Source organism: Papio anubis, chromosome 14, assembly GCF_008728515.1.
Source record: "Papio anubis isolate 15944 chromosome 14, Panubis1.0, whole genome shotgun sequence".
NCBI classification, from domain to species: domain Eukaryota; kingdom Metazoa; phylum Chordata; class Mammalia; order Primates; family Cercopithecidae; genus Papio; species Papio anubis.
This window is the reverse complement of record NC_044989.1, coordinates 39,454,913-39,479,025: the sequence shown is the minus strand read 5'-3', so window position 1 is coordinate 39,479,025 and position 24,113 is coordinate 39,454,913. Positions and strand designations below refer to the sequence as shown.

The following is a 24,113-nucleotide window of genomic DNA, read 5'->3' as shown; positions in this document are numbered from 1 at the left end:
CCTGGGTTCAAACGATTCTCCTGCCTCAGCCTCTGAGTAGCTGGGATTACAGGAGTATACCACCACGCCCAGCTAATTTTTGTATTTTTAGTAGAGATGGAGTTTCACCATGTTGGCCAGGCTAGTCTCAAACTCCTAACCTTGTGATCTGCCCACCTCGGCCTCCCAAATGCTGGGATTACAGGCATGAGCCACTGTACCTGGCCTAAAGAAGTTTTTTGGTGTTGATTTGCTTAATTTTATTTTTAAGAAAGTCAAGTTTTATAAACTCTTCTAGTCTTATTTAGTATAAAGGCAGTCCTTGATGTGCATGGTAGTATGGTACTGTAAAAATGGCTGCATAAGCTAAAATTCTGCAAAGTAATCTTAATAATCAGTGGGAAAAATTTTAATTGTTTCATGTCCTTTAAAATTTTTTGTTAAAGCATAAACTCTGTTACTGTCAGTTATAATTATAGAAATGTGAAAAAATGGTAAAACTATTATTTACAGTGTGCTATAAATACTAGAATCATTGAGAATTAACATGTTTCATTTCTTTGTTGTTTTTTTTTTTTTTTACTTATCTAGCAATCTGCTTATTGAGTAGTTTGCTTCTTATCATTTGTCCGTGACACAGAACAAGTATCTTTTCTATGCCTTGGCAAACTGTCATATTCCTTTCTAATTTTCTTTCTAATCATGATGTGCATCTGTTATTGACATAGTAATTTGTGAACTGAAAGGCCACCCATAAAGTTTAGACTTTATGCAATTACAGTTAATATACAGTGGTAACTGTTATTTGAACCATGTTGTAGGGAACTAGTGTTATTTAACTAAATTATGATAGCTGAAATTGGTGCATAACAGAACTGTAAAACAAGGACTGCCTATATCCTTTTCAGTGCACTAAATGCTACAGGATTGTGTCTTACCTCACCCTATGTACCTGTCATGTCTTTTTAAAAATGTATTCAAAGAACAGAAATAATAAACCAAATAGAGAAGCAATCTGTGGAATGAAGATTCTTCTAAAACTTTCTCAAATAGCGGGGAAAGAAATTCATCTTTCTTATCCAGACATTGTTTTGGTATTATAATTATAAATTGTTATAAATCTCTATGGTAAGTAGGTAAAATAAAGGAATTTAATTATTCCAGGGGTAGGATGTAAGAAATTCATAACATTTTTATTTGCAAATAATTTGTCATTATAATTGCTAAGTGCAGTGTTGTCACTCAAAATATGAATGTATCTAAGTATTTTAGCACTTAAACTGTGAAACTAAAACTATTGTATGCCTACTCTTAAAAATAAGGGTGGGCTCAGTGGCTTATACCTGTAATCCCAGCACTCTGGGAGACCAAGGCAGGCGGATCACCTGAGGTCAGGAGTTTGGGACCAGCTTAGCTAACATGGTGAAACCCGTCTCTACTAAAAATACAAAAATTAGCCAGGCATGATGGCTCACGCCTGTAATCCCAGCTACTCGGGAGGCTGTGGCAGGCGAATTGCTTGAACCTAGAAGGCGGAGGTTATAGTGAACCAAGATCATGCCGCTGCTTATATATACATACACACATACCACATCTAAGTCTTAGTTTAAGTTTTTTGTAGGTTGTTCTCTGTGGGAGAAAGTTTGACTTTTTAATGTTGAGTTCCTGTGTAGTTTCTATTTTAGAAGTAATTACACAGTGGTGTAATTCTAATTCTGATTTTTATTCAGTTTTCGTCTCCTATATGTAAGCCCACTTACTATGTACAGCATTATAAGATTTAATACTTTTATTAATCTGTTATGCTAATAAATTAATGATTTATGCTGTTTAAACTGGGAAGGTAAAACTGTTCTCAGAAATAATCATGGGTTTCATCCATGTTCATTAATAACAGTCTGTGTGAGCAACCTGCATGTTACCTGTTTTTGTTTGGTTTTGCTACTATATATTAGATCAAAAGTCTAGGGTTTTTCCTAGCTCTATGGCTAGCTAGCTGAATGCCCTGCCACTTAATTTTAAGTCTCAGTATCCTCATCTATGGAATGAAGAATAATGCTTGTTTCATGAGCTTAAGGATATAATGCTAAGGTGCATCAAAACACTTTGTAAACTAAAAAGCAGGTTGCACATGTAAAATTTAAATACCTAATTTTTGAAATTACTTTTGCTACTGTTTCACCATCACAAGTGTTTAATATTTCAGTCTTTTAAATTTGTGTATTTTTTTCCCTGAGGTGTACCTACACTGTCAATAGTTAGTTTGAGTCTTGTTCTTGATTTGCCGTATTGAATCTAAGACTTAGAGCTTAATGTTTATGAATTATGTTTCCACAAAGATAGATCTAAGAGTGTATCTCCTTCAAAGGTAATACAATAGCTTCAAAGGTAGCATTTCACCCACAGAGGAAGCTATTGGGTATTGCAGTAATTACATGAAATAGATGCTGGTTGAGAGACCTTAGTGTGAGTATGGAGCTGCAAAAGTTTTTTGAATAAGACCTCTTTTACTTCCAAAGGTTATCGTAATGTCCATGAATTAACATTAAGTAGAACTCATCTCCATCTACCCACCTTCAGAATATTCCTGTGTGAAGTTGGCAGTGCACATAGAATGGTTTTAATAAAGGAAAAAGAGAGAAAATAGAGGACTACTCCTCCCAGAAAAAATCATTAACCCATTTATGCCTGGTGTTCTGTTATTGGAACTAGGCTTGTGGGAGTTATTTATATCCTTCTGCTCAAGGCCATCGTCAAGGTTTGATTTTTCACACACAAAAAAATTTGCAACCTCAGGCATAAATGGGTTAATGCCTTTAGCATTACTTCACTGCATTTATGTCTTATCCTTTTGATATAAGAAGTTGACACAGATTTTTTAAATTGCAGTCTTCTTCTCTGCAATAGGGAAGGCTACTTGCAACTTGTAAACAACTACAGAATTATTGAAATACTTAATTTTTGACTATTTATTTATATTCAACTCGATGAACATTCACTGGGGACCTGCTGTAGATAAAACATTGTTTCCTAATCTTGAGAAGTTCACCATTTCAGGAGAAGGAAAAACAGCCAGCTTTTGTTAGGGAAGTCAGAGCAGATATCACAAAGGAAGTGACATTGCTAGAAAGGAGTTTGCCAATAGGAAGATGCCAGAAAGACCAAAGTTTAAAAAATAAAAATAATGGTCAAAGAATCGGGGACTTTTAAAAACTCAAGACATTTAAAAAATGATAGCCATCCCCCGTATCTAAGTGTTTGAATACACTAGCTTTCATAAATTTTAGAAATGGTAAAATAGGTCTTTAGCCTTAAGTAAGATTCATATAAAAATGAATGCAATCAAGAGAAGGTTGCATATGGATTAAGAGCACATCAGGTATGTGAGTGTTTGTTATTTCCTTTGTTCAGGTTCTTATCTACTAAACAGTAGATTAGTGGATTCTTCTTACATTAAATAATAGCTTACCATATAACTTTTTATAGTAGAAATATTTAGACTCTTGATTTTGAATTTTAAGAGATGTTTGACAAGATAAATATTACTTGAATTTGTACTATCATTAACAGTTACCTTTCTTTAAAAACATTGAAAATACAGTTGTCCCTTGATGTACACAAGGGATTGGTTCCAGTACCCTCAAGTATACCAAAATCCGTGCATACCCAAATCCCACAGTCAGCCCTGCAAAACCCACATGTACGAAATGTTGGTCCACCGTATACATGGGTTTTGTATCCCCAAGTAATCTGCATAGAAGTGGACTTCTGAAGTTCAAACTTTTGTTGTTCAAGGATAAACTGTACATGGAGTGAAGAAACAATAAGGTTTTACTTTCCATGTTTCTTAAAATTCCTAGCAATTTTAGTGGAGAAAACTGGGGTAAGGAGGTTCTTTGTAGTTGTGGTTTGAAAAAAAAAAAAAGTATGTAATTGAGTGTATATACTTGAAAAAGATGAGAAGACCTAAAAGTAAATTTGACAGCATTAAACAAGTATTGGTATTTGCTTGTAGGAATTCTCGATCTGAGCACTGTTGACATTTTGAGCCAGACAATCCTTTGTTTTGGGAGGGCTGCCCTGTGCATTCTAGAATGTTTAGCGGCATTTCTGGACTCTTCCCATTAGTTGACAGTTAACACCCTTTAATCCCAAGTTGTGACGACAAAAAAATGAACCCAGATATTGCCAAATGTCTCCTCAGGGACAAAATTACCCCTGGTCAAAAACCACTGGCTTATGTTACCTAGGATTTATCATATTGTCTATGTCTTCCCTTCCTGTACAAACTTGACATTCTCATCTAGCTCCCATTGCAAAGGGCCTGTTATTTGTATTTATGTTATTTGATGATACAATAATCATTGAACTTTAAGATGATAAAAGTTGAATAAGCATGAAATGGTTTATAAGGGCAGAGTTTTGTTTAAGAAGTAATAAAAATAATTTTAATCACATGGCATGTAAAGCATTGTTTAAAAAAATAGACACCATGCATCATTGTGAATGGCTTGTTTCTTTAAATGCCATTTATTATAAAGATTATTTTCATCATTGCTTCTCTAAATGCCATGTATTAGTTACTAGAAGCCCGTTATCACAGGTGTCTGTGATTAGTAGGTGTTACATTTATAGAGAAAAATGAGAGTATTTATGTTTAGAAATTAAAGACTAAATTTTAATTTTTAAAAATCTTACCATTTTTATTAGTGATCTTGAAAAAATAATTCATTGAGTTTCTTTTTCTATTAACTTTTAGTTTCATGGTACATGTGCAGGTTGGTTCTGTAGATAAATGGTGTGTCACAGGGGACTGATGTACATATTCTTTTGTCACCCAGGTAATAAGCCTAGTACCCAATAGGTAGTTTTTTATCCTCACCCTTCTCCCAACCTCAAGTAGGCCCCTGTGTCTATTGTTCCCTTCTTTCTATCCACGTGCACTCAATGTTTAGCTCCCACTTGTCAATGAGAACGTGTGGAATTTGGTTTTCTGTTCCTGTGTTAGTTCACTTAGTATAATGGCCTCCATCTCCATCCTTGTTGCTGCAGAGGACACTGTCTCGTTCATTTTTATGACTGCATACCTGTACCACATTTTCTTTATTCAGTCTACTGTTGTTGGGCATTTAGTTTGATTCTATATCTTTGCTCTTGTGTTTTGCTGTTGTGAGTAGTACTGTGATGAACATAACGTGCATGTTTTTATGGTAGAATGATTTATATCCCTTTGAATGTGTACTCAGTAATGGCATTGCTTGGTTGAATGGTTGTTCTAAGTTCTTTGAGAAATCCCCAAACTGCTTTCCACAGTAACTGAACTGCATTCCCACCAGCAGTGTATAACCGTTTCCTTTTCCCTGCTGCCTGGCCATAATCTGTTATTTTTTGACTTTAATAATAATCATTCTGGCTGGTATGAGATGGTGTCTCATTGTGGTTTTGATTTGCATGTCTCCAGTGATTAGTGGTGTTCAATCATTTTTTCATATTCTTGATGGCTGCGTATATGTCTTCTTTTGAAAAGTGTCTGTCGTGTCCTTTGCCCACTTTTTAATGGAGTTATTTGTTTTTTGCTTGTTAATTTAAGATTTTTACAGATTCAGGATATTAGATCTCAGTCAAATGCATAGTTTGCAAAAATTTTCTCCTATTCTGTGAGTTGTCTGTTTATGTTGTTGATAATTTCTTTTACTGTGCTGAAGCTGTTTAGTTTAATTAGATCCCATTTGTCAATTTTTGGTTTTGTGGCAATTGCTTTTGGTGTCTTCATCATGAAATCTTTGCTCATATTTGTGTCTGGAATGGTATTTCCTAGGTTTTCTTCAAGATCCTTTATAGTTTTAGATTTTACATTTAAGTCTTAGTCCATCTTGAGTTGATTTTTGTATATTGTATAAGGAAGGGGTCCAGTTTCAGTCTTCTGTATATGGCTAACCAGTTATCCTAGCACCATTTATTGAACAGGGCATTCTTTCCCCATTGCATCTTTTTTGTCAGATTTGTCAAAGATCAGATGGTTGTAGATGTATGGCTTTATTTCTAGGCTCTCTGTTCTGTTCCATTGGTCTATGTGTCTATTTTTATACCAGTACCATTCTCTCTTGGTTCTGTAGCCTTGTGGTATAGTTTGAAATCAGGTAATGTGATGCCTCTAGCATTGTTCTTTTTTTTAGGATTGTTTTGGCTATTTGGGCTCTGTTTTAGTTCCATGTGAATTTTAGAATAGAAGTTTCTATAAATTTTAATTTTTGAGAACGTATCTACATGGCCTTTGTCTATTTAAATGATGCTAAAGAATATCCTTTTAGAAGGCCAACTTTTTAAGTTCAGATGAGCTATTTTAGAATCAGTTCTGCTTATTTGAAATTCTAGTAAATGTAATACCATTTTAGAGATGTTAAAGTGTACTCTTTCATTGTTAGAAACAAAACAAATTATTTAGCATTTCAGAAGATGGTGCCTAACAATTGCCAACTTTAATTTCAGTGTGGGCATCTTTCATTCCCTGGCCTCATTTAACACAATCTTGTGGCAATCTCTTTCTTTTTCTTTACATGAATTTCATTTTCAAAAGAAATGTTTGAAAAAATACTATTTTCATATCCAACCATCTGAATTGGTACATCTGAAGGGAAAATAATCAGTCAAGTCTCCAGTTCACCTCTGTTCTAAAGGGTGAAATATGACCTCTGTGTACCTGGATAGCCTTTCTTAAAATCATTTGACTTCTTGAGTGAGTTATCAGTTTTGTTCCTGACATGCTAGAGATTCAGTTTTCAAAGGGTTTCTCTAAGTCATATTTTTTCAGCTTTTTCTTTTTCTAATGTTAGAGCCCTTGAAAAATCTCATATTGGACATTCAGAGTGTAAGTTTTCCAGTATTCCTTTGCAATCACATTCAATTAGTTAGGATCTGTAAATAATTTCAAGGTGTGAATCTTCTTTGCAAATTAAAGGCAAATAGTTGAATATTGGTATGTTTCCTACTCGTGGAAATTGTAATGGTACATCTGTAACCAAAAGAAACTGTGATGGAGTGGAAAGCATTTTTTTAATGAAAAAATAAATAAATAAAGCTTCTGTAAAACATAAAATACTGTATGTTCACCTAAACATAAGTTACATAATTTTTGCAGTCTTAGTTAAATTGGTTATAATTCAAACAGTGCCAAAAGTGAAACACAAACTAATATCCTACATCATGTATAAATGTCTGTGTGTAGTTTTTTAATATTATTTCAAAAAAATCCATAAATTGAAAAATAAACCTTAAAAGCCTTCTAAGCTCAACCATCATTAAATGATAGATGCCAATGGTAATGTTTATACTGTTGTATTTCCCTTCCCTTCAGAATTTCTTGATGTCAGAATAGATCCAGAATACTCAAGTATACTTGATTCATCCTTGTAGAATGGATCTAGACAAGTCTGGTGTTGCACATACAAATAAGCAGAATATGTTACTAATTGTGTTTAATTTCATATGTAGTTAGCCAAAGAAGTGCCCTTTCTAGTAAAATAGTAATTTATGTTGTGGATAATAAAAATATTTTCACCTTCATAGTTTGAGCTGCTATTGTGGTTTGCTCTTTAAAAAAAAAAATTTGCAAAGTGCTGTTTTGCTTTCGTTTTTACTTAAAATGAAGTTTGTTTTTTTTTCCTGTTTGGGTAATTTTGTGGACCAAACTATAACTTGATTATCAAATGCTGCATATCATTGATTTTGTTCTTTTCTAGCCTCTTGTTGCTGTACCACATAGAATTCACTCAACAAGTAGAAATGTGAGAGAAGAAAAAACACGCTCAGAGATAAACTGTAAGTGTATACTATACACAGTTTATGATTCAATGATAGAAATAAGTTATAATTTAGTTACAGTTATTTTTGTTTTATTTCCTTCTGAATAGTTTTTCTTACTAAACACTGTTAAAGGTAAAGTTTAATTAGGGCAGTAAGAATTTCATTTTCCTTATTCTTGTGGAATTTTTGGCGGCAGGATGGGATGTGTTTTTGTTGTTACTGTTGGGGAAGAGAAGTTAATTCCTGAAATATGCAGGATAGAAGTAATAAGGGAGTGCCGTAAACTCCTATGTGCAGGTAACTCACCTAGAGAGCTTGTTAAATGCAGTTTCAGATTCAGTAGACCTGGGATGGGATCTGAGGTTCTACTAACAAGCTCCCATGTCATTCATGCACTCATGATCCAAGGGTAACAGAGAAATAGAGGTCCGCAAACTGCCCTAGCATCTGAGCAACCTGGAAACTTTTTAAAAGGGATTCTCAGGCAACACTTCTCCATAGAGTCCAATTCAGTAGGTCTTGGATTGGCCCAGAAACCTTTTAAAATAGGCCTCCAGTTATTTCTTATGGGCAGCCAAGTTATGGGCCCACTAAGACAAGCCATTCATTCACATGGGGTCCAATACTGTCAGCTCATCAGTGATAAACTGCCAACAGGAATCCCTCGAACAATAGTGCCTTAACTTTTTTATTCCTTAGAAGCATTTATTCTCTGAGTTATGTGCTAGTGATACCTGGAAAGTGTGGTGGGTTATATAAAAAGCTTTTTATATACGTATATATAAAACAAGCTTTTTAATATACAAAAAGTAATTAGAGGCCAGGTACAGTGGCTTATGCTTGTAATCCTGGCACTTTGGGAGGCCGAGGCGGGCAGATCACTTGAGGCCAGGAGTTCAAGACAAGCATGGCCAACTTGGCGAAACCCCGTTTCTACGTAAGCTACCAAAATTAGCCAGGCATGGTGATGTGCACCTGTAATCCCAGCTACTTGGGTGGCTGCGGTATATGTGAGAATCACTTGAGCCTGGGAGACCGAGTTTGCAGTGAGCCGAGATCCTGCCACTGCACTCCAGCCTGGGCAAAGAGCAAGATTCTGTCTGGAAAAAAAAAAAAAGAGAAAAGTAATTAGAGATTTCTTGCAGTTGATTTAGAAAACTTCATGTATTCAGTACTGTTGAAAATGTAATTTAAAGTGCTCTCTATCTTGTTATCTGATTTTATTAAAAAATTACATTGTCAGTCCCTTTATAGCATAGTATTTCTGAATCACTCTGTGGTAACATATCAGTGATTCTCAACTTCTAAGTGAATATGCATGTGTATGCTACTTCAAACTAGATTTCTAGGCTGGGCACAGTGACTCACACCTATAATCCCAGTACTTTTGGGAGGCCAAGGCAGGTGGATCACTTGAGGTCAGGAGTTGAAGACCAACCTGACCAACATGGTGAAATCCTGTGTCTACTAAAAATACAAAAATTAGCCGGGCCTGTTGGTATGTGCCTGTAGTCCCAGCTACTCGGGAGGCTGAGGCAGGAGACTCGCTTAAACCTGGGAAGCAGAGGGTTGCAGTGAGCCGAGATCCTGCCACTGCACTCCAGCCTTGGCGACAGTGTCTCAATTTAAAAAAAAAAAAGAAAGGAAAAAAATGAACATCATACGAGAACTCATGGACACAAAGGGGAACAACAGACACTGGGGCCTACTTGAGGGTGAATGGTTAGGAGGAGGGAGAAGATCAGAAAAAGTAACTATTGGGTACTAGGCTCAGTGCCTGGGTGACGAAATAATCTGTACAATAAACCCTCATGATACAAGCTTTTTACCTATACAACAAACCTGCACGTGTACCCCTGAACCTAAAATAAAAGTTTAAAAAATAAAAATAAAAAAGAACATCATAAATAGTGCTGCAGACTGGGATGATTGACCGACAGTTATTTGAAGAGTAACTGGAAGATTCTGTGGCAGAGGTTTGTCATAACTTTAGGGAATTTGAAGAGAGCAGAAGAGTGATACCAGTGTAAGGTTTGAATGTCCATAGGGACTTTGCTCCCTCTCTGGAAATGCATTCTCCACACAGAGTTCAAGTACAGTGGGGGTTATACAGTCTGGTGGGAGAAATGGGCATGTTCACAGGTGACAGTAACACAAGGCAGATAGATGCACAAGACTGTCCTCATGTAATTTTATTACAGACTTAATTTTGGAATTTGAAGACAAGTATAGGTGAAAGCTGTTCAATAGGCCTTTATCAAGATGAGGTATATGTTAGTTTTGATACCTTACTAAAAGTTACTTTGTAATCTTTGATGTGTGATCAATTGTGAACAGTTATGATGGACTCATTCTTAAACTACTTACTAGATCTAAGGGCCAAAATTTAATATCTGAGCCATTAACAGCTTAAAAGCATATACACACCCACACATAATTGGAGATATTACAGGGCTGTTTCTCAACCATTTTTTTCCTTATGCCTCCTGTTGCTAAATATTCAAATCCCATGGTCTTCTTTCATTGATATTAACTTTCACAATAAATTTACATACAAAGTTGAAATAAAACCATTAGAAAAGTGATTATGCTTTGAAATCTTACTCTCTTCCTCACCTTGGTTGCGAAGTTTTGGTTTTGGCTGAAGCTCTTACTAGTTGAAATGTAACATATTGTGGCTATTTGTTTTCTTTTCATTGTTCTGTATTTTTTCCTCTGCTTTTATCTCAGGAGACTTGAGGGTTTTACCCAGGTTATAAGATCAGATAATGATAATGAGCTATAGAAATAAAAGGTAAAGGTACTGAAACATTCAATACATTAGAACAGCAAAGAAAAAGAAAAGACGAATGTGGTACAGTTAATCTATGTCTACTCTGGCTAGTTTATACTTTAGCTACAGTGGTTGTTTTTGGTTGTGTAGCAAACCCAAAATTTAGTAGTTTAAAACAATAAACATTTTTTAAACCAACTCCGATATATTTTAAATCCTGTAAGACAATATTATTGTCATTAACCATGGTCAATATTCATTTGTATTTATCTGTATATTTACCAATTTTTTGCTCTTCATTCAATACTGTATTTCTGTACTACCATTTATGGATCTCTTTTGATTAAATAATTCCTTTTAGTATTTCTTTTAGTATAAGTCTGAAGGTGTTGAATTTTCTCACTTTCTGTATATCTGCTCATATTAAACAATAAACATTTATTGTCTCTAACAGATTTTGAGAGTCAGGAATCCAGGACAGGTTAGCTGAGTAATTCTGGCTCAAGGTCTCATAAAGTTGCACACAGGTATCAGCTAGGGCTGGAGTCATCTGAAGGCTTGACTGGACTGGAAGATTTACTTCCAAGCTCATTCATGTAACTATTAGTCAGAGGCTTCACTTCCTTGCCAAGAGGCCTCTCTTTAGGGCTGCTCACAAGGTAACTTCCTCCAGAGCAAGTGATCCAACAGAGAGAGCCCAAGACAGAAGCTTTATCTTGGACCTCATATACGGTTACTTCTGCTCTGGTCTTTTGGTCACAGCCAACCCTGATCCAATGTGGAAGCATTGTGAATACCAAGAGGGAGGAGTCACTGGGGACCATGTTACAGGCTGGCTTCCACAAGTACCCTGTATCAGCTGCTGTCTACCCACCTAAATACTGAGTTAAGATTGTCTCAGCCAGGCATGGTGGCTCACACCTGTAATCCCAGCACTTTCGGAGGCCAAGGTGGGCAGATCACCTGAGGTCAGGAGTTCCAGACCAGCCTGGCCAACATGGTGAAACCCTGTCTCTACTAAAAATACAAAAAATTAGCCTGGTGTAGTGGCTCACACCTGTAGTCCCAGCTACTCAGGAGGTTGAGGCACAAGAACCGCTTGAACCCAGGAGGTGGAGGTTGCAGTGAGCCGAGATTGTGCCATTGCACTCCAGCCTGGGCGACAAAAAGAGACTCCGTCTCAAAGAACAAAACAAAACAAAAAAAGATTGTCTCTGTTTTATGCCTGGTCACAACAAAGTAGCAAGTTAGATCCTGATTGTACACACATATAATTTTGTTAATCATCTTCTTCTATTACTGTGGAAAAGGCCTAGAATTAACAAATTAAGCTTTAGCAGTTAATAAAGCAGACTTTATTGGGCTTTTTCCAGCTAATGTACAAATGGCCATCAGGTGCATGAAAATATGTTCAGCATCACTAATTGTAAAGAAAATACAAATCAAAAAAGAAAAACCCCAATGAGATATCGTTTCACTGTAGTTTAAATGGCTGTTGTTAAAAAGCCGAAAACAACACATGCTGGTGAAAATGCAGAGAAAAGGGAACTCTTATATATTTCTGATGGATATGTAAATTAGTACAGCCACTATGGTAGACAGTATGGAGGTTCCTCAAAAACTAAAAATAGAACCTACCATATGATTCAGAACCCCTGGATTATGCATCCAAAAAAAAGGATATCGGTATATCTAAGAGATATCTACACTCCCAAGTTTATTGCAGCATTGTCACAATACCTAGGATAAAGAAACAACCTATATGTCCATCAACGGATGAATATATTTATATTCATACATTCAGGAAATGTATATATACACAAAAGAATATTATTCAGTCATAAAAAAGAATGAAATCCTGTCATTTGCAACAACATGGATGGAACTGGAGGACATTAATGTTAAGTGACTAGGCATAGAAAGACAAATGTCTCACGTTCTCATTCATATGTGGTAGCTAAAAAAGTTGATCTCATGGAGGTAGAGTGATGGTTACCAGAGGCAGGAATGGGTAAGAGATAGGTGGATGAAAAGAGGTTGTTTCATAGGTACAAAAATAAAGTTAAATGGAAGGAATGCATTCTAGTGTTCAGTAGCAGAGTAGGGAAATTATAATTAACAATCATTTATTGTAAACTTCAAAATAGTTAGAAGATTTGGAGTGTTCCCTAACACAAAGAAATGATAAATGTTTGATGTGATGGATATCCTAATTACCCTGTTTTGTTCATTATACACTGTCCACATGTATCAAAATATCACATGTACCACCATGAATATTTACAATTATTAGTACCAGTTTTAAAAATTGAAAACAAAAATCTTTGAAGATCAGTGTGTGGTTGATGGTAGCATTAAATGTATTTTAGCATGGAATAACTTTTTAAATTATTGTCATTAAGAATATAAAAACATCCTGGTTTTACTTTTTTTTTTCTTTTTTAGTTGGCCAAGTGAAATTTGATCCGCCCTTAAGAAAGGAGACAGAACCACATCATGAACTTGTAAGTAGCGTAGCCTTAGAATGTTAACACTGAAAATAAATGTTTTAATTTGTCTCTGTGATGTATTAGTACTGACCAAAAAAGCTAGTCGTTAATATTTTCAGAAACATTTGAGGTCCCAGCCTGGTCAACATAGTAAGACCCTGTCTCTACAAAAAAATTTTAAAACTTAGTTGACATGGCGGTGTGTACTTATAGTCCTAGCTACTTGGAAAGCTAGGGCAGGAGGATCCCTTGAGCCCAGGAATACAAGGTTACAGTGAGCTATGATTGCACCACTGTACTCTAGCCTAGGTGAAAGTGTGAGACCTTGTCTTTAAAAACATAAAATAAAATTTAAAAAAAACTTGTGGGAAACAAAAAGGTAAGTAATTCTCAAATTCATAATAAATAAATCTGTGTTGCTGAATATTTTCAAAATTATTTTAGGAGAAACTAGTTTTACCATCCTCTGATTAAATGTTTTTAATGCTAGCTTTTAATTATTTTTTATTTTTTATTTTTTCTGTTTTTGAGGGGCTTTTTAAAATATGTATCTTTAGGATAAATGCCATGGTTTCCAAACATTAGAGTAGAGTCATATCTGTATAGAGGACTAAAACTTAGGGAGATGAGGCATACATAGTAAATGAAGTTTGTCATTCATTTAAGGCTTGCTATAACTTTATGAATATACTTTGCATGATTCTTTTGTTGTCTTATATACTCCTTTCCAGATAAATGATAATATATTAGATTCAGTCATAAAAGTAAAATACTTTGCAGCTATTTGAGATGTTAATATTCTATAGAACAATAAAAAATGAGACATTGGAAAATACAAAATTCTAAAGAAATTATTTTGCCAGAGTTCCATATGATATCTGTTTCATTTTTTTTATTTGCTAGTTAATAAGAGAAAAAAGTAACTTAATAAGTACTAAGGATTGAAGTAGGAGCTTTCTTATTCAATTTAATGCTTATTTTAGCTCTCTTGACTGAAGCATACAAAGGGAGTCATTAGCCTTTACCTTATAGTTTCTCTAATTCAGTGTACCAGTGTGGAGGAATAGAATGTTAAAGAAAAAGTCTTAAAATGATCATATTGTAATACCAAAGCCTGACATTTATGAAGAGGGGTGGAGAAAATTAAGAAAAAGTAGTCATGATATTTATAAATGCTAATTGTGTTTTGTTAAGGCAGTTTGAGTTTATTTTTTGTTTCCCTTTGTAAGTTGGCATTGCCTGTATTTAAATTCTATACTAATTTAGTAACTGCATTTTAGAGCAAAGTTGTTGCAATGTTGCTTTTTTAGAAGCTGCCTAATACAGTTTGACTTTCCATTTGCCTTAATAAAATTATATTAGCAGGACTTACTTCATTTGTGAAAGTTTCCCTTTGTGAATGTGTGGCTTTTAGTCTAAGCATAAATAACTTGGGTTTCTTGGTCTCTGCTAAACAGCCCGACAGTGATGGTTTTTTGGACAGTTCAGAAGAAATATACTACACTGCAAGATCTAATCTGGTATTTCTCATCTTCTGATTTTCTTTGTCAGCATTGTTTTAGTCTTAATTGTTTTCTTTTAAGATCAAACATTTTGTCCAGTTAAAACATTGTTTTATAAGTTGCTATCATTTAGCAAACTTCCATATATTAAGAATTGTAGCAATTTTTTCCCATAACAAGTTACATATACATATCTGCTTATTCAAATATAATGCTGTAGTAATAAATAAACATTACTTGTCTTTTTTATGAAAAATGTTAATGTTTAATTTTCTCATTCATATATTAGGGTTTTTTTTTTTTTTTTAAGAAATGGCATTTCCCTGTAAAAATGTCCAGTTTAATGATGTAACTTGTTTTAATGAACTAGAAACCATCCATCCATATATATATATAAACTATTCATATGTTATATGGTACATATATTCATATGTATTACATATATAATATATATTCATCTATCATATGGCACACACATATATTATTCATATAATATATGGTACATATATAATTTTTAAAGATAATTTGCTCCTACATTAACAATGAAATCATTCTCAGATGAAGTTTTAATTTTTCAGCATTACTATCATGTCTGGTTTCCTTAGGACAAAATTTAGATTATAAAGCATTCCTGAAGTTATAAATACTGTCTTACTATTACATAAGAAAAAATGAGAAATTGATGCGATTAACTATTACATAAATAATAGTTGTTATTAAGTAAATAGTTCTTTTTCTGCTACTGTGGTTGGCAAGAGCCCCAAGTTACCCACATATTTACTCCCAGATTCTACTTTTGACTTTTAAATGGAATTTTCCTTCTCTTTCCTTCCTCTTTACCTTAGTAACATACATCTTTCAATTTGGGTTGGCTTAAATGATTCTTTATGTAAATTTTTTAATCTAGGACCTCTGACATTTATAAAATATAAAAGAGATTTTAGACATAATTTCCCTTCTTTAGGGAGGTTGCTGTCCTATTGGACAGAATGTAGTTAAACATTCAAACTCTTACCCATGCAACAAAATACATAATGGCTTGCCAAAATTTTGCCAAGTGGCAAGTGTTGGTGAGGGGAAGCTAACATACAGTACGTATTGTAGAGATGAGAGAAGGAGAAGAGCTTTGGGGCCCACGTGGCTTATCTGGCTTCTGGGAGGGACTAAGACTAATGTCAGTATTGTGTAGGAACATTGTAGATTCTTCAGGAAGAAAAGGGACAGATGCTGGCTCTGTTTCATGGGAATTGGAAACAATTGCCAGCACAGAGCACAGGTTTGAGAGATGTCAGGCAGACAGCTGAGATTTTGGAATTATACTAATCTGGGATTCCTTTTTTAAAAAGTAGATTTAAATTATCAAAGAGGAAGTGATAGATGAAGCCACAAAATTGCATATGTTCCCCATTGTTAAATCTGAAAAAAGAGTGCAAAAAACTGGTTACCATAGTGGATGATGCCTATGTTTAACATTCAGGTAGAACCAACATTGGAGGTAGGGAAGAAGCAGTTGAAAAGCTAGGAGAGCCAGTAAACGCACTGTCTCAAAAAAAAGAGGGGATGTGTTCAATGGCCTAAAGACACAAAATGTGTGAGAATTGAGAATTAACCCATAGGGCCAAGTGAGATAGAATGTCTGAAGAAAACACAATCGGTGATTGCTGGATTGAAAATGTCTTCAGAATGAGACATCTAGGGTAGAATGACAATTAGTGAAATTTATTGCAGAAATAAAGACAACACAATCAACATTTTGAATTGATTCTAGTATTTATTAATATCCTCCATGTAGAAAAGATAACAACAAAACTGGAAACATAATACTTTAAAATTACAGAAATTTGGCCGGGCACGGTGGCTTACGCCTGTAATCCCAGCACTTTGGGAGGCTGAGGCGGGCAGATCACGAGGTCAAGAGATCGAGACCATCCTGGCCAACATGGTCAAACCCTGTCTCTACTAAAAATACAAAAAATTAGCTGGGCGTGGTGGCATGTACCTGTAGTCCCAGCTACTTGGGAGACTGAGGCAGGAGAATTCGCTTGAACCTGGGAGGTGGAAGTTGCAGTGAGCCAGGATTGTGCCACTGCACTCCAGACTGGCAACAGAGTGAGACTCCATCTTAAAAAAAACAAACAAACAAAAAAATTACAAATACTCTTTTCTCTGCCACATGTGGAACTAGCCTAGTAACTTGAATAAGTTACCATATTATGGCTTTGTTCCCTGTAACTGCTCCCACCTTCATCCCTGCTCCCTTCCCTGTAATCAGGAGTTTCTTGTGGTACAGGGAAGCAGTTGACAGGGGTCTTGTGACAATGGAGGGATTTAGGGACTGTTAGGATAGTTCTGGCAGAAGAGGATGAATGAAATATTTGTCAGAGTATACAACTTACAAAATCAACCTTAAAGCTCACTCCCAAAGGTAACAAAAGCTAACATTTATCTACAGGTTTTTATATACCAGGCATTATTCTAAGCATTTTAAATATATTAGTATTCTTGTTTTACAAATGAGGTGATTTAAAGTGCAAGGAAGCTGAAATTCGTTACTCTTTAGCTAAGAATAGCAGAGCTAGGATTCCTAAGCAGCCTGACTCAGGAATTCCAAACTAAACCACTGTGCTGTATCGCCTCTACCCAACATCATCAGTATATGTTTTTAAAGTAAAAACATACTGGGCCCCCCACCTTTTAAAAATAAATATATATGTCCGATGGTTATGTTTTGTTTTGTTTTTTTTTTATTGTGGTAAAATACACATTACAAAATTTACCATTTTAATACTTATGTCTACAGTCCAGTGGCATTAAGTACATTCACATTGTTACACAGCTGCCACTGCTCTCCATCTTCAGAATGATTTCATTTTCCCAAACTAAAACTCTATACTCATGAAACAATAACTCCCCATTCCTTTTTCCCTCCAGCCCCTGGCAGTGAACACTCTGTTTTCTGACTATGAATTTGACTTCTCTAGTTATCTTGTATAAAGTGAAATCATAGCATATTTGTTCTTTTGTGACTGGCTCACTACTTACCATAATTTCATAGTATCTTCAGGGTTCCTCCGTGTTGCAGCATGTGTCAGAATTTCCTTTTTAAGGCTGAATAATACTCCATTGCATGTAAATACCACCTTCTGTTTATATATTCATCTATTGATGGACAGTGAGCTGCTTTTACCTTTTGGCTATTGTGAATAATGCTGCTATAAACATGGATATACAAATATCTGTTTGAGTCCCTGCTTTCAACTCTTTTGATATGTAACTAGAAATGGACTTGTAGTTCTATCTTTAATTTTTTGAGAAACTGCCATACTACTTTCCACAGCAGCTGCAACATTTTTACATTTCCACCAGCAATGCACATGACTTGTAATTTCTCCACCTCCTCATCAACACTTGTTATTATCCTCTGTTTTGTTTTGTTTTTAACTTTTGATAATAGCTTTCCTAATGGGTATGAAGTAGCCACAGTTATTTCTGTGTTCTAATGTTATCAATTCTAAAATCTTGGCACTATGAACAAGATTTCTTCTCTTACAAATGCTTGTGTGACCACTAAAAGCCTGAGGAATCCAAAATGTCTGGCCCTCATCTTAGCTGGCAATTGGCACCAAGGTAAAAACCCTAAATTCCTTTGGGACCAGAAGGAACATTTACCCCTTTAAAGACCTTGCTGCGTAAACATTCCATATTACCTGTGATTTCTGGTTGTTTTAAATGCCAACTGTATTTATTTTATGATTTTGTAAATGAATTTAGAATATTGTATTTCAACTTCTGTGCTATCCAAAAGTGCTCTCCTTAAAAAAAAAAAAAAAAAAAAAATCAGGTAATTAATATATGAAGCCAGAAGAATAGGGCTCGATTTTTTAGAATTGACAGTATGAGAATTTTTGAAAGATGCCTGAGTTTAAAACAAAAACTCACTGTAAGTTAATTAAAAGAGTTTTGCCCATAACAATAAAAATTGGTTTGTCTGATCAGCAAAATGCTGTCTTCAGATTAAAAGGTTATATTACACATCCATCTTAACTGATGCTATTTTTTTCTAATTTGCATAGTTTTACTGGCTATTTAAGCCCATATACCAATAAAAAAAAAATTGAAAGTTAATTCTGTATAAAACACTATGTTGACCCGGCGCGGTAGCTCACGCCTATAATCCCAGCACTTTGGGAGGCCGAGGCGGGTGGATCACTTGAGGTCAGGAGTTTGAGACCAGCCTGGCCAACATGGCAAAACCCTGTCTCTACTGAAAATACAAAAATTAGCTGGGCATGGTGGTGCATGTCTGTAATTCCAGCTACTTGAAAGGCTGAGGCAGAAGAATTTCTTGAACCCAGAAGGCGGAGGTTGCAGGGAGCTGAGAATCGCGCCTCTGCACTCCAGCTTGGGCAACAAAGCAAGACTCCATCTCAAAAACAAACAAAAACCCAAAGAACACTATGTTAATGGCTATGGAGAGGAATAAATAAATAGTAACATAATCATTGCTCTGAAGAAGTATATAGTATACCTCACCTTGCCAGTATTCATTTCCGAGCCTGCAGTACAAAAGTCATGTTATTCAATTTTCAGGCTCCTTAATCTGCTTTTGTTAGTCAGAATCCTAACTTAATATTCTGACTCTACTTGCTTTTCTGACTTTTTAAGAAATAAAAAATATTTGAATTATCCTGGATCCATCCCCTCTCTATTTCTATAAATCATCTACTGCATTACAAGGTATCTCACTAACAACCTTATTTGTGCCATAATTTTCTCATTTTTGATGGGAAAATATTTCTCCTGTTCTCTCTTTTTCTTGGTCAAAATATATTGCTCAAGTATTTTTTTCTTTTGTGTTTTTGTAGTGAACTGTATCAATTCTATTGACTTCCTGCTGCTTTCTCATCAGGTATAGACTTAAATCTCCCAAGGGGATTTTTTTAAAACTACAATAAGATGTTTTTGGTCATATGCTTTTCCTTTTCCAGTGCTCCATGTTACATCCTTTGTTCATTTTCAGTTTTCTCACACGAAATAGTCTCCCGTTCATTAAAATGAACTATTGAAATTAGGACTTTGCAACCTAAATAGATATTTTAATTGGGCTAGGATAACGATCTTGAACTTCTAATCTGTACTAGGTTATTGCATGTTTTCAGCTCTTGTTACTTACTTGACTCTACTGTGTAAACATTGTCATTCATTAACAAGTTGATGCCTGATTAGCGCTACTAACTTTTTTTATGCTGGCATACTCAAGTGTTTCTTGTTTAGCTTATAAAGAATGACCATAGGATACCATCATCTTGGGATAGTTTGAGTGCCTTTCCAAGCATTATTTTGGTAGCATTTTTCTGATATGGAATAACTTCCAAATCCTTTTTGAAAAGCATTTTAGATCAGTCTTTCTTGGACTGCACCAAAGACATATAATTAACTACTAACTTTGCCCTGGTTTCACTTTTGTTCCTTTCCTTTTTATTTCTTCTCATTTTCCTTATCCGATTTTCTGTCTGAATTCCTGTCAGATAATAGGTGCTCGGTAAACAATGGTTGTATTAAATGAGATTAGAAACGTTTTAGAAGGATTTAAAGTAATATTTTACTTATGGTATTCCTGGCACATTGTTTTAGTTCCATGGTTGCTATAACATAGTTTAGGGAGAAGAAATTGTTAAAGAATGAGCCCCTTTGAATTTCACCTTTCCTGGTAAGACTTGGGACATGACCCATTTAATCATCAGACTTGGATCTATCTACAACTTCTCTCCTGGCCTGAATGTTCTCTATATGAGCCTATACTCAATTTTCTATTAATGTATTGCTTTAGTTATTTTAGATACTTTTCTTACCTTTCTAAATATACTGCTGATCTCGGTTTTTTGGGTTTTTTTTTTTTTTGTTTTTTTTTTAATTAATTTATTTTTTTTGAGATGGAGTCTCTCTCTGTCGCCAGGCTGGAGTGCAGTAGCGTGATCTCAGCTCACTGCAACCTCCGCCTCCCGTGTTCAAGCAATTCTCCTGCCTCAGCCTCCCAAGTAGCTGGGACTACAGGCTCGAGGCACCACACCCAGCTAATTTTTTGTATTTTTATTAGAGACGGGGTTTCATCACGTTGGCCAGGATGGTCTCTACCTCCTGACCTCATGATCCACCTGCCTCGGCCTCCCAAAGTGCTAGGATTACAGGCGTGAGCCACCGCACCTGGCCTATTTCCTTTATTTTTAATCATTATTACCAACCTTTTACTTATGTATCAGATGAGCTGAATATTCTACGACACATCTGTGTTTATATAACAGAAGCCATGGCCACTCCACACGAATGTGTGCTTTTGGAAGCTGTCATTTGATTAAAGGCTTAGAGATTATATTGGCTAAAAATGTAGCTGGTCTGATAGAGGGCCCACTTATCCATAGCTGAAGAAAACAAATTTTGTGTTTGTTTAACTTAATACTTCTCTTTACTGAATACTGCAGTTTAAGGATTCAATAGTAAAGTCATGACCACTTAAACTGTGCAGTTTTGTGGTAACAATGATTTTATCTCATTAAGATATATCATTACAAATTAAAGAGTACAGATGTCCTTTTTCATTAGAATTTCGTGTGATACCAGTGTGACAGTCAACTAATCTTTTTTATGATGTGTTATCTTTTCTGACACTGATAAGAACACTTACTGTTATGCCTGGAAGAACACAAATATTGAAGAAGACAAATTTGAGTCTTGTCTAAACCAGGATTTTGATTTTAATTTTCATCAGATATTTTTTTGACAGATCTTGGAATATTTAAATTTTAAAGTGCTTTTCTCTTAAATGTAATGTATTGCTTAAAATCCTTATATTCTGAGGCTTAGTATTTTTTGTGATTTAGAATTAGCTTTATGTATGTTAATGAGGCTGAAGTTTTATTTATGGGAAAATAAACAGTTGGCATTTGAACAAGCATTTATTTATGGTGCAGTCAGTTTGTGCCAGGAACAATGCTAGACCATAGGCTGTAAGGAAAGAAGATAGATTTGATCATTTCCCATTGTTTAAGGAGCTCACTTTTACAAACATGTAAATAGATTAAAATGCAGCGTAAGTGCTAGAGGAGCCCTGTGTGTTGAATGCTGTGGAGACTTGGAGAAGGCTGCAGATAATCTTCCCTGGCAGTCTTGGAAGGCGGCTACTCCAGGGTGACTTTTGTGTTAAGCCCTAGGGTGACTTTTGTGTTAAGCCCTGATCATGAATCTGAGAATATCTTGTAAAAGTAAAAAGCACTTTAAATACGCTATATTCCAATGTAAATAAGATTCATTTTTAAAATGTCAAATATTCCCCCTTAATGGTTAAAACAGTGCGTAGATTACAGTGACTCTTTAAGAAGGGGACAAAAGGCAGCTTTACTTCATGCTTTTCATGGTTGTTGGAAAGCAGGTTTCTTTTTCTCAAGAAGGCATTTGAGTTGAGCATGTGTACTGTTCATCCTTTTACATGTTAATTCTTAACACTCTATAACCCACAGCATTAAGTCGGAAAGTGTTTAAATAGTTGAGGAACTGCCTTAATACTCATTTGAAGTTTTGCTTTTATACTCTTAACAAATTATTAAAAGTCCTTCAATACAGTGTATAATATTGTACAAGTTCATATATGTAATTTACTTTTAAAATAACACCCAATTTTATATTTTAAAAAATTATTACCTACGTGAAATAGCAGTAGAAATATGTGAATGTGTATATATACATAATTATTTTAGATACTATATACAAAGTAAACCAAGATTTTTGTTGCTTATTCACTTCTCTGAACATTTTTGCTTCATTATAACTGGAGAATAAACACCTTATTTGAGCTTTTTTCTTTCTAAAAACTGATTTTTCCAAAAGTTAAAGTAACAGTAACCAAAAATGAAACTTTGCATATATTATTCAGAAAAATTCCAAGAAAAACACTCAAATAATAAAATACTTAAATCAGGACTATGAACTCATGAAATCCTTCTTTTTTAAGAATGTATAGCAATACAGATTTATTTGGGGGTCTGGGGCTTGTCCTTTAAAAATAATATATATTAATGTATCATGGTATGTGATATACTACTATTGTGCTAAATATTTTATTTTGTACTATTAGGATCTGCAACTGGAATATGGACAAGGACACCAAGGTAGTTACTTTTTAGGTGCAAACAAGTAAGTAAAGTTCTTTTAAAACTTAATTTAAATTCAAGAATGATTAAGTTGTCTTTAATATTGTATTTTAATATTTAAGGTAGAAAATTGTATTAGGCTGGTAGATATATTTTACAATATGCATTTAACATTTTTGCATTGCTTCCTTGCTCATTATTTAGTTAATAGTTGTCACAATGGGAAGCATCAACATAATTTTTTTATATCAAGCTGCTTTGCTGATCTTGTATGTTAGAGAAAAACCACGTGTATTGCCACTGAAGGCAGATATATGTTTTAGCAATTTATTTCTAAATTTGATCTGTTTATTTCTTATAAAACTTGCTTTGATACATCTCTTAAGATGGGTTGGTCACTAAAAACAGCTGGAATTATTCATACAACTTAGAAATCTTAACTTTTTGGCTATACTGCTTTTTTAAAGTAAGATAGTAGTTAAAATGTGTGTCTGAATTCTTAAAAGTTACCAATCTATGCAGTAAATAAATTCAACAGTTATTTAATGCCTCTTCTACACCAGGCACTATCTAGTTGATAGAGGCACACAGGTTAAAAGGCAGCTTACAGACATTAACAATTTAAATTGTTCATTTGCCAGGTATGACGGGAGACAGAACTTTGCTATTCCTCTTAGAGTCTCATTTTCTAAGTTTGTGGATAAATTATCATAAAAACTAATTTCTAAGGGAATATAATTTAAATTACCAAGATCTTCCAGCAATGCATATATTATTTTAATAATCAGAACAACTTAAAATTTCATTTTTCTTTTTTTTGAAGCAGGCAAGTCTCACTCTGTTGCCCAGGCGAGAGTGCAGTGATGTAATCTCGGCTCACTGCAACCTCCACCTCCCAGGTTCAAGTGATTCTCACGCCCCAGCCTCCCAGTAGCTGGGACTACAAGCGCCCACCACCATGCCAAGCTAATTTTTTGTATTTTTGTAGAGCCTGGGTTTCACCATGTTGGCCAGGCTGGTCTCAAACTCCTGGCCTCAAGTGATGCATCAGCCTCAGCCTCCCAGAAGGTGCTAAGATTACAGGTGTGAGCCACCATGCCTCGCAAAATTTCAAAATATTATTTCAGTTGCATTAGAGAGTTGAGACATATATATTCCCATATTTTAAGTTAAGCAGTTGAGAAATAGTAACTAAAGACAAATAGCTTAGTTTTAACGGTAATAATGCAAAATCATGTGTTTTTTTTTTAATAAACTAAATACCAAATGTTTAATTTTTTACTTAAATATACTATCCTTTCCTAACACAGAGAAAAGGCTTTAATAACAACCTAGAGAAATATATTAGTTTTTATTTAAACCGAACTTCAGTTAAATACTATCAGAATTTTTAAAATATTATTAGCTTTGATACTATTATTAA

The 24,113-nt window shown here is 34.8% G+C and overlaps 1 protein-coding gene across 6 annotated transcripts in view; it reads left to right on the top strand.

The window, feature by feature from the left end:
* MAP4K3 (mitogen-activated protein kinase kinase kinase kinase 3) overlaps positions 1-24,113 on the top strand; it is a 188,189-nt gene that overhangs the window by 115,081 nt on the left and 48,995 nt on the right. For 5 of the 6 annotated variants that reach the window (XR_004178229.1, XM_031655091.1, XM_031655093.1 and 2 more), the window contains 4 exons: positions 7,719-7,797; positions 13,001-13,059; positions 14,502-14,564; positions 22,675-22,733. Coding sequence is in view for 5 of the 6 variants with exons in the window: in XM_031655091.1 (XP_031510951.1) it covers positions 7,719-7,797; positions 13,001-13,059; positions 14,502-14,564; positions 22,675-22,733 (260 nt within the window). In the remaining variant the exon portion in view is untranslated. The remainder of the gene's footprint in view (positions 1-7,718; positions 7,798-13,000; positions 13,060-14,501; positions 14,565-22,674; positions 22,734-24,113) is intronic. The other variant, XM_031655092.1, reaches the window with a different exon arrangement.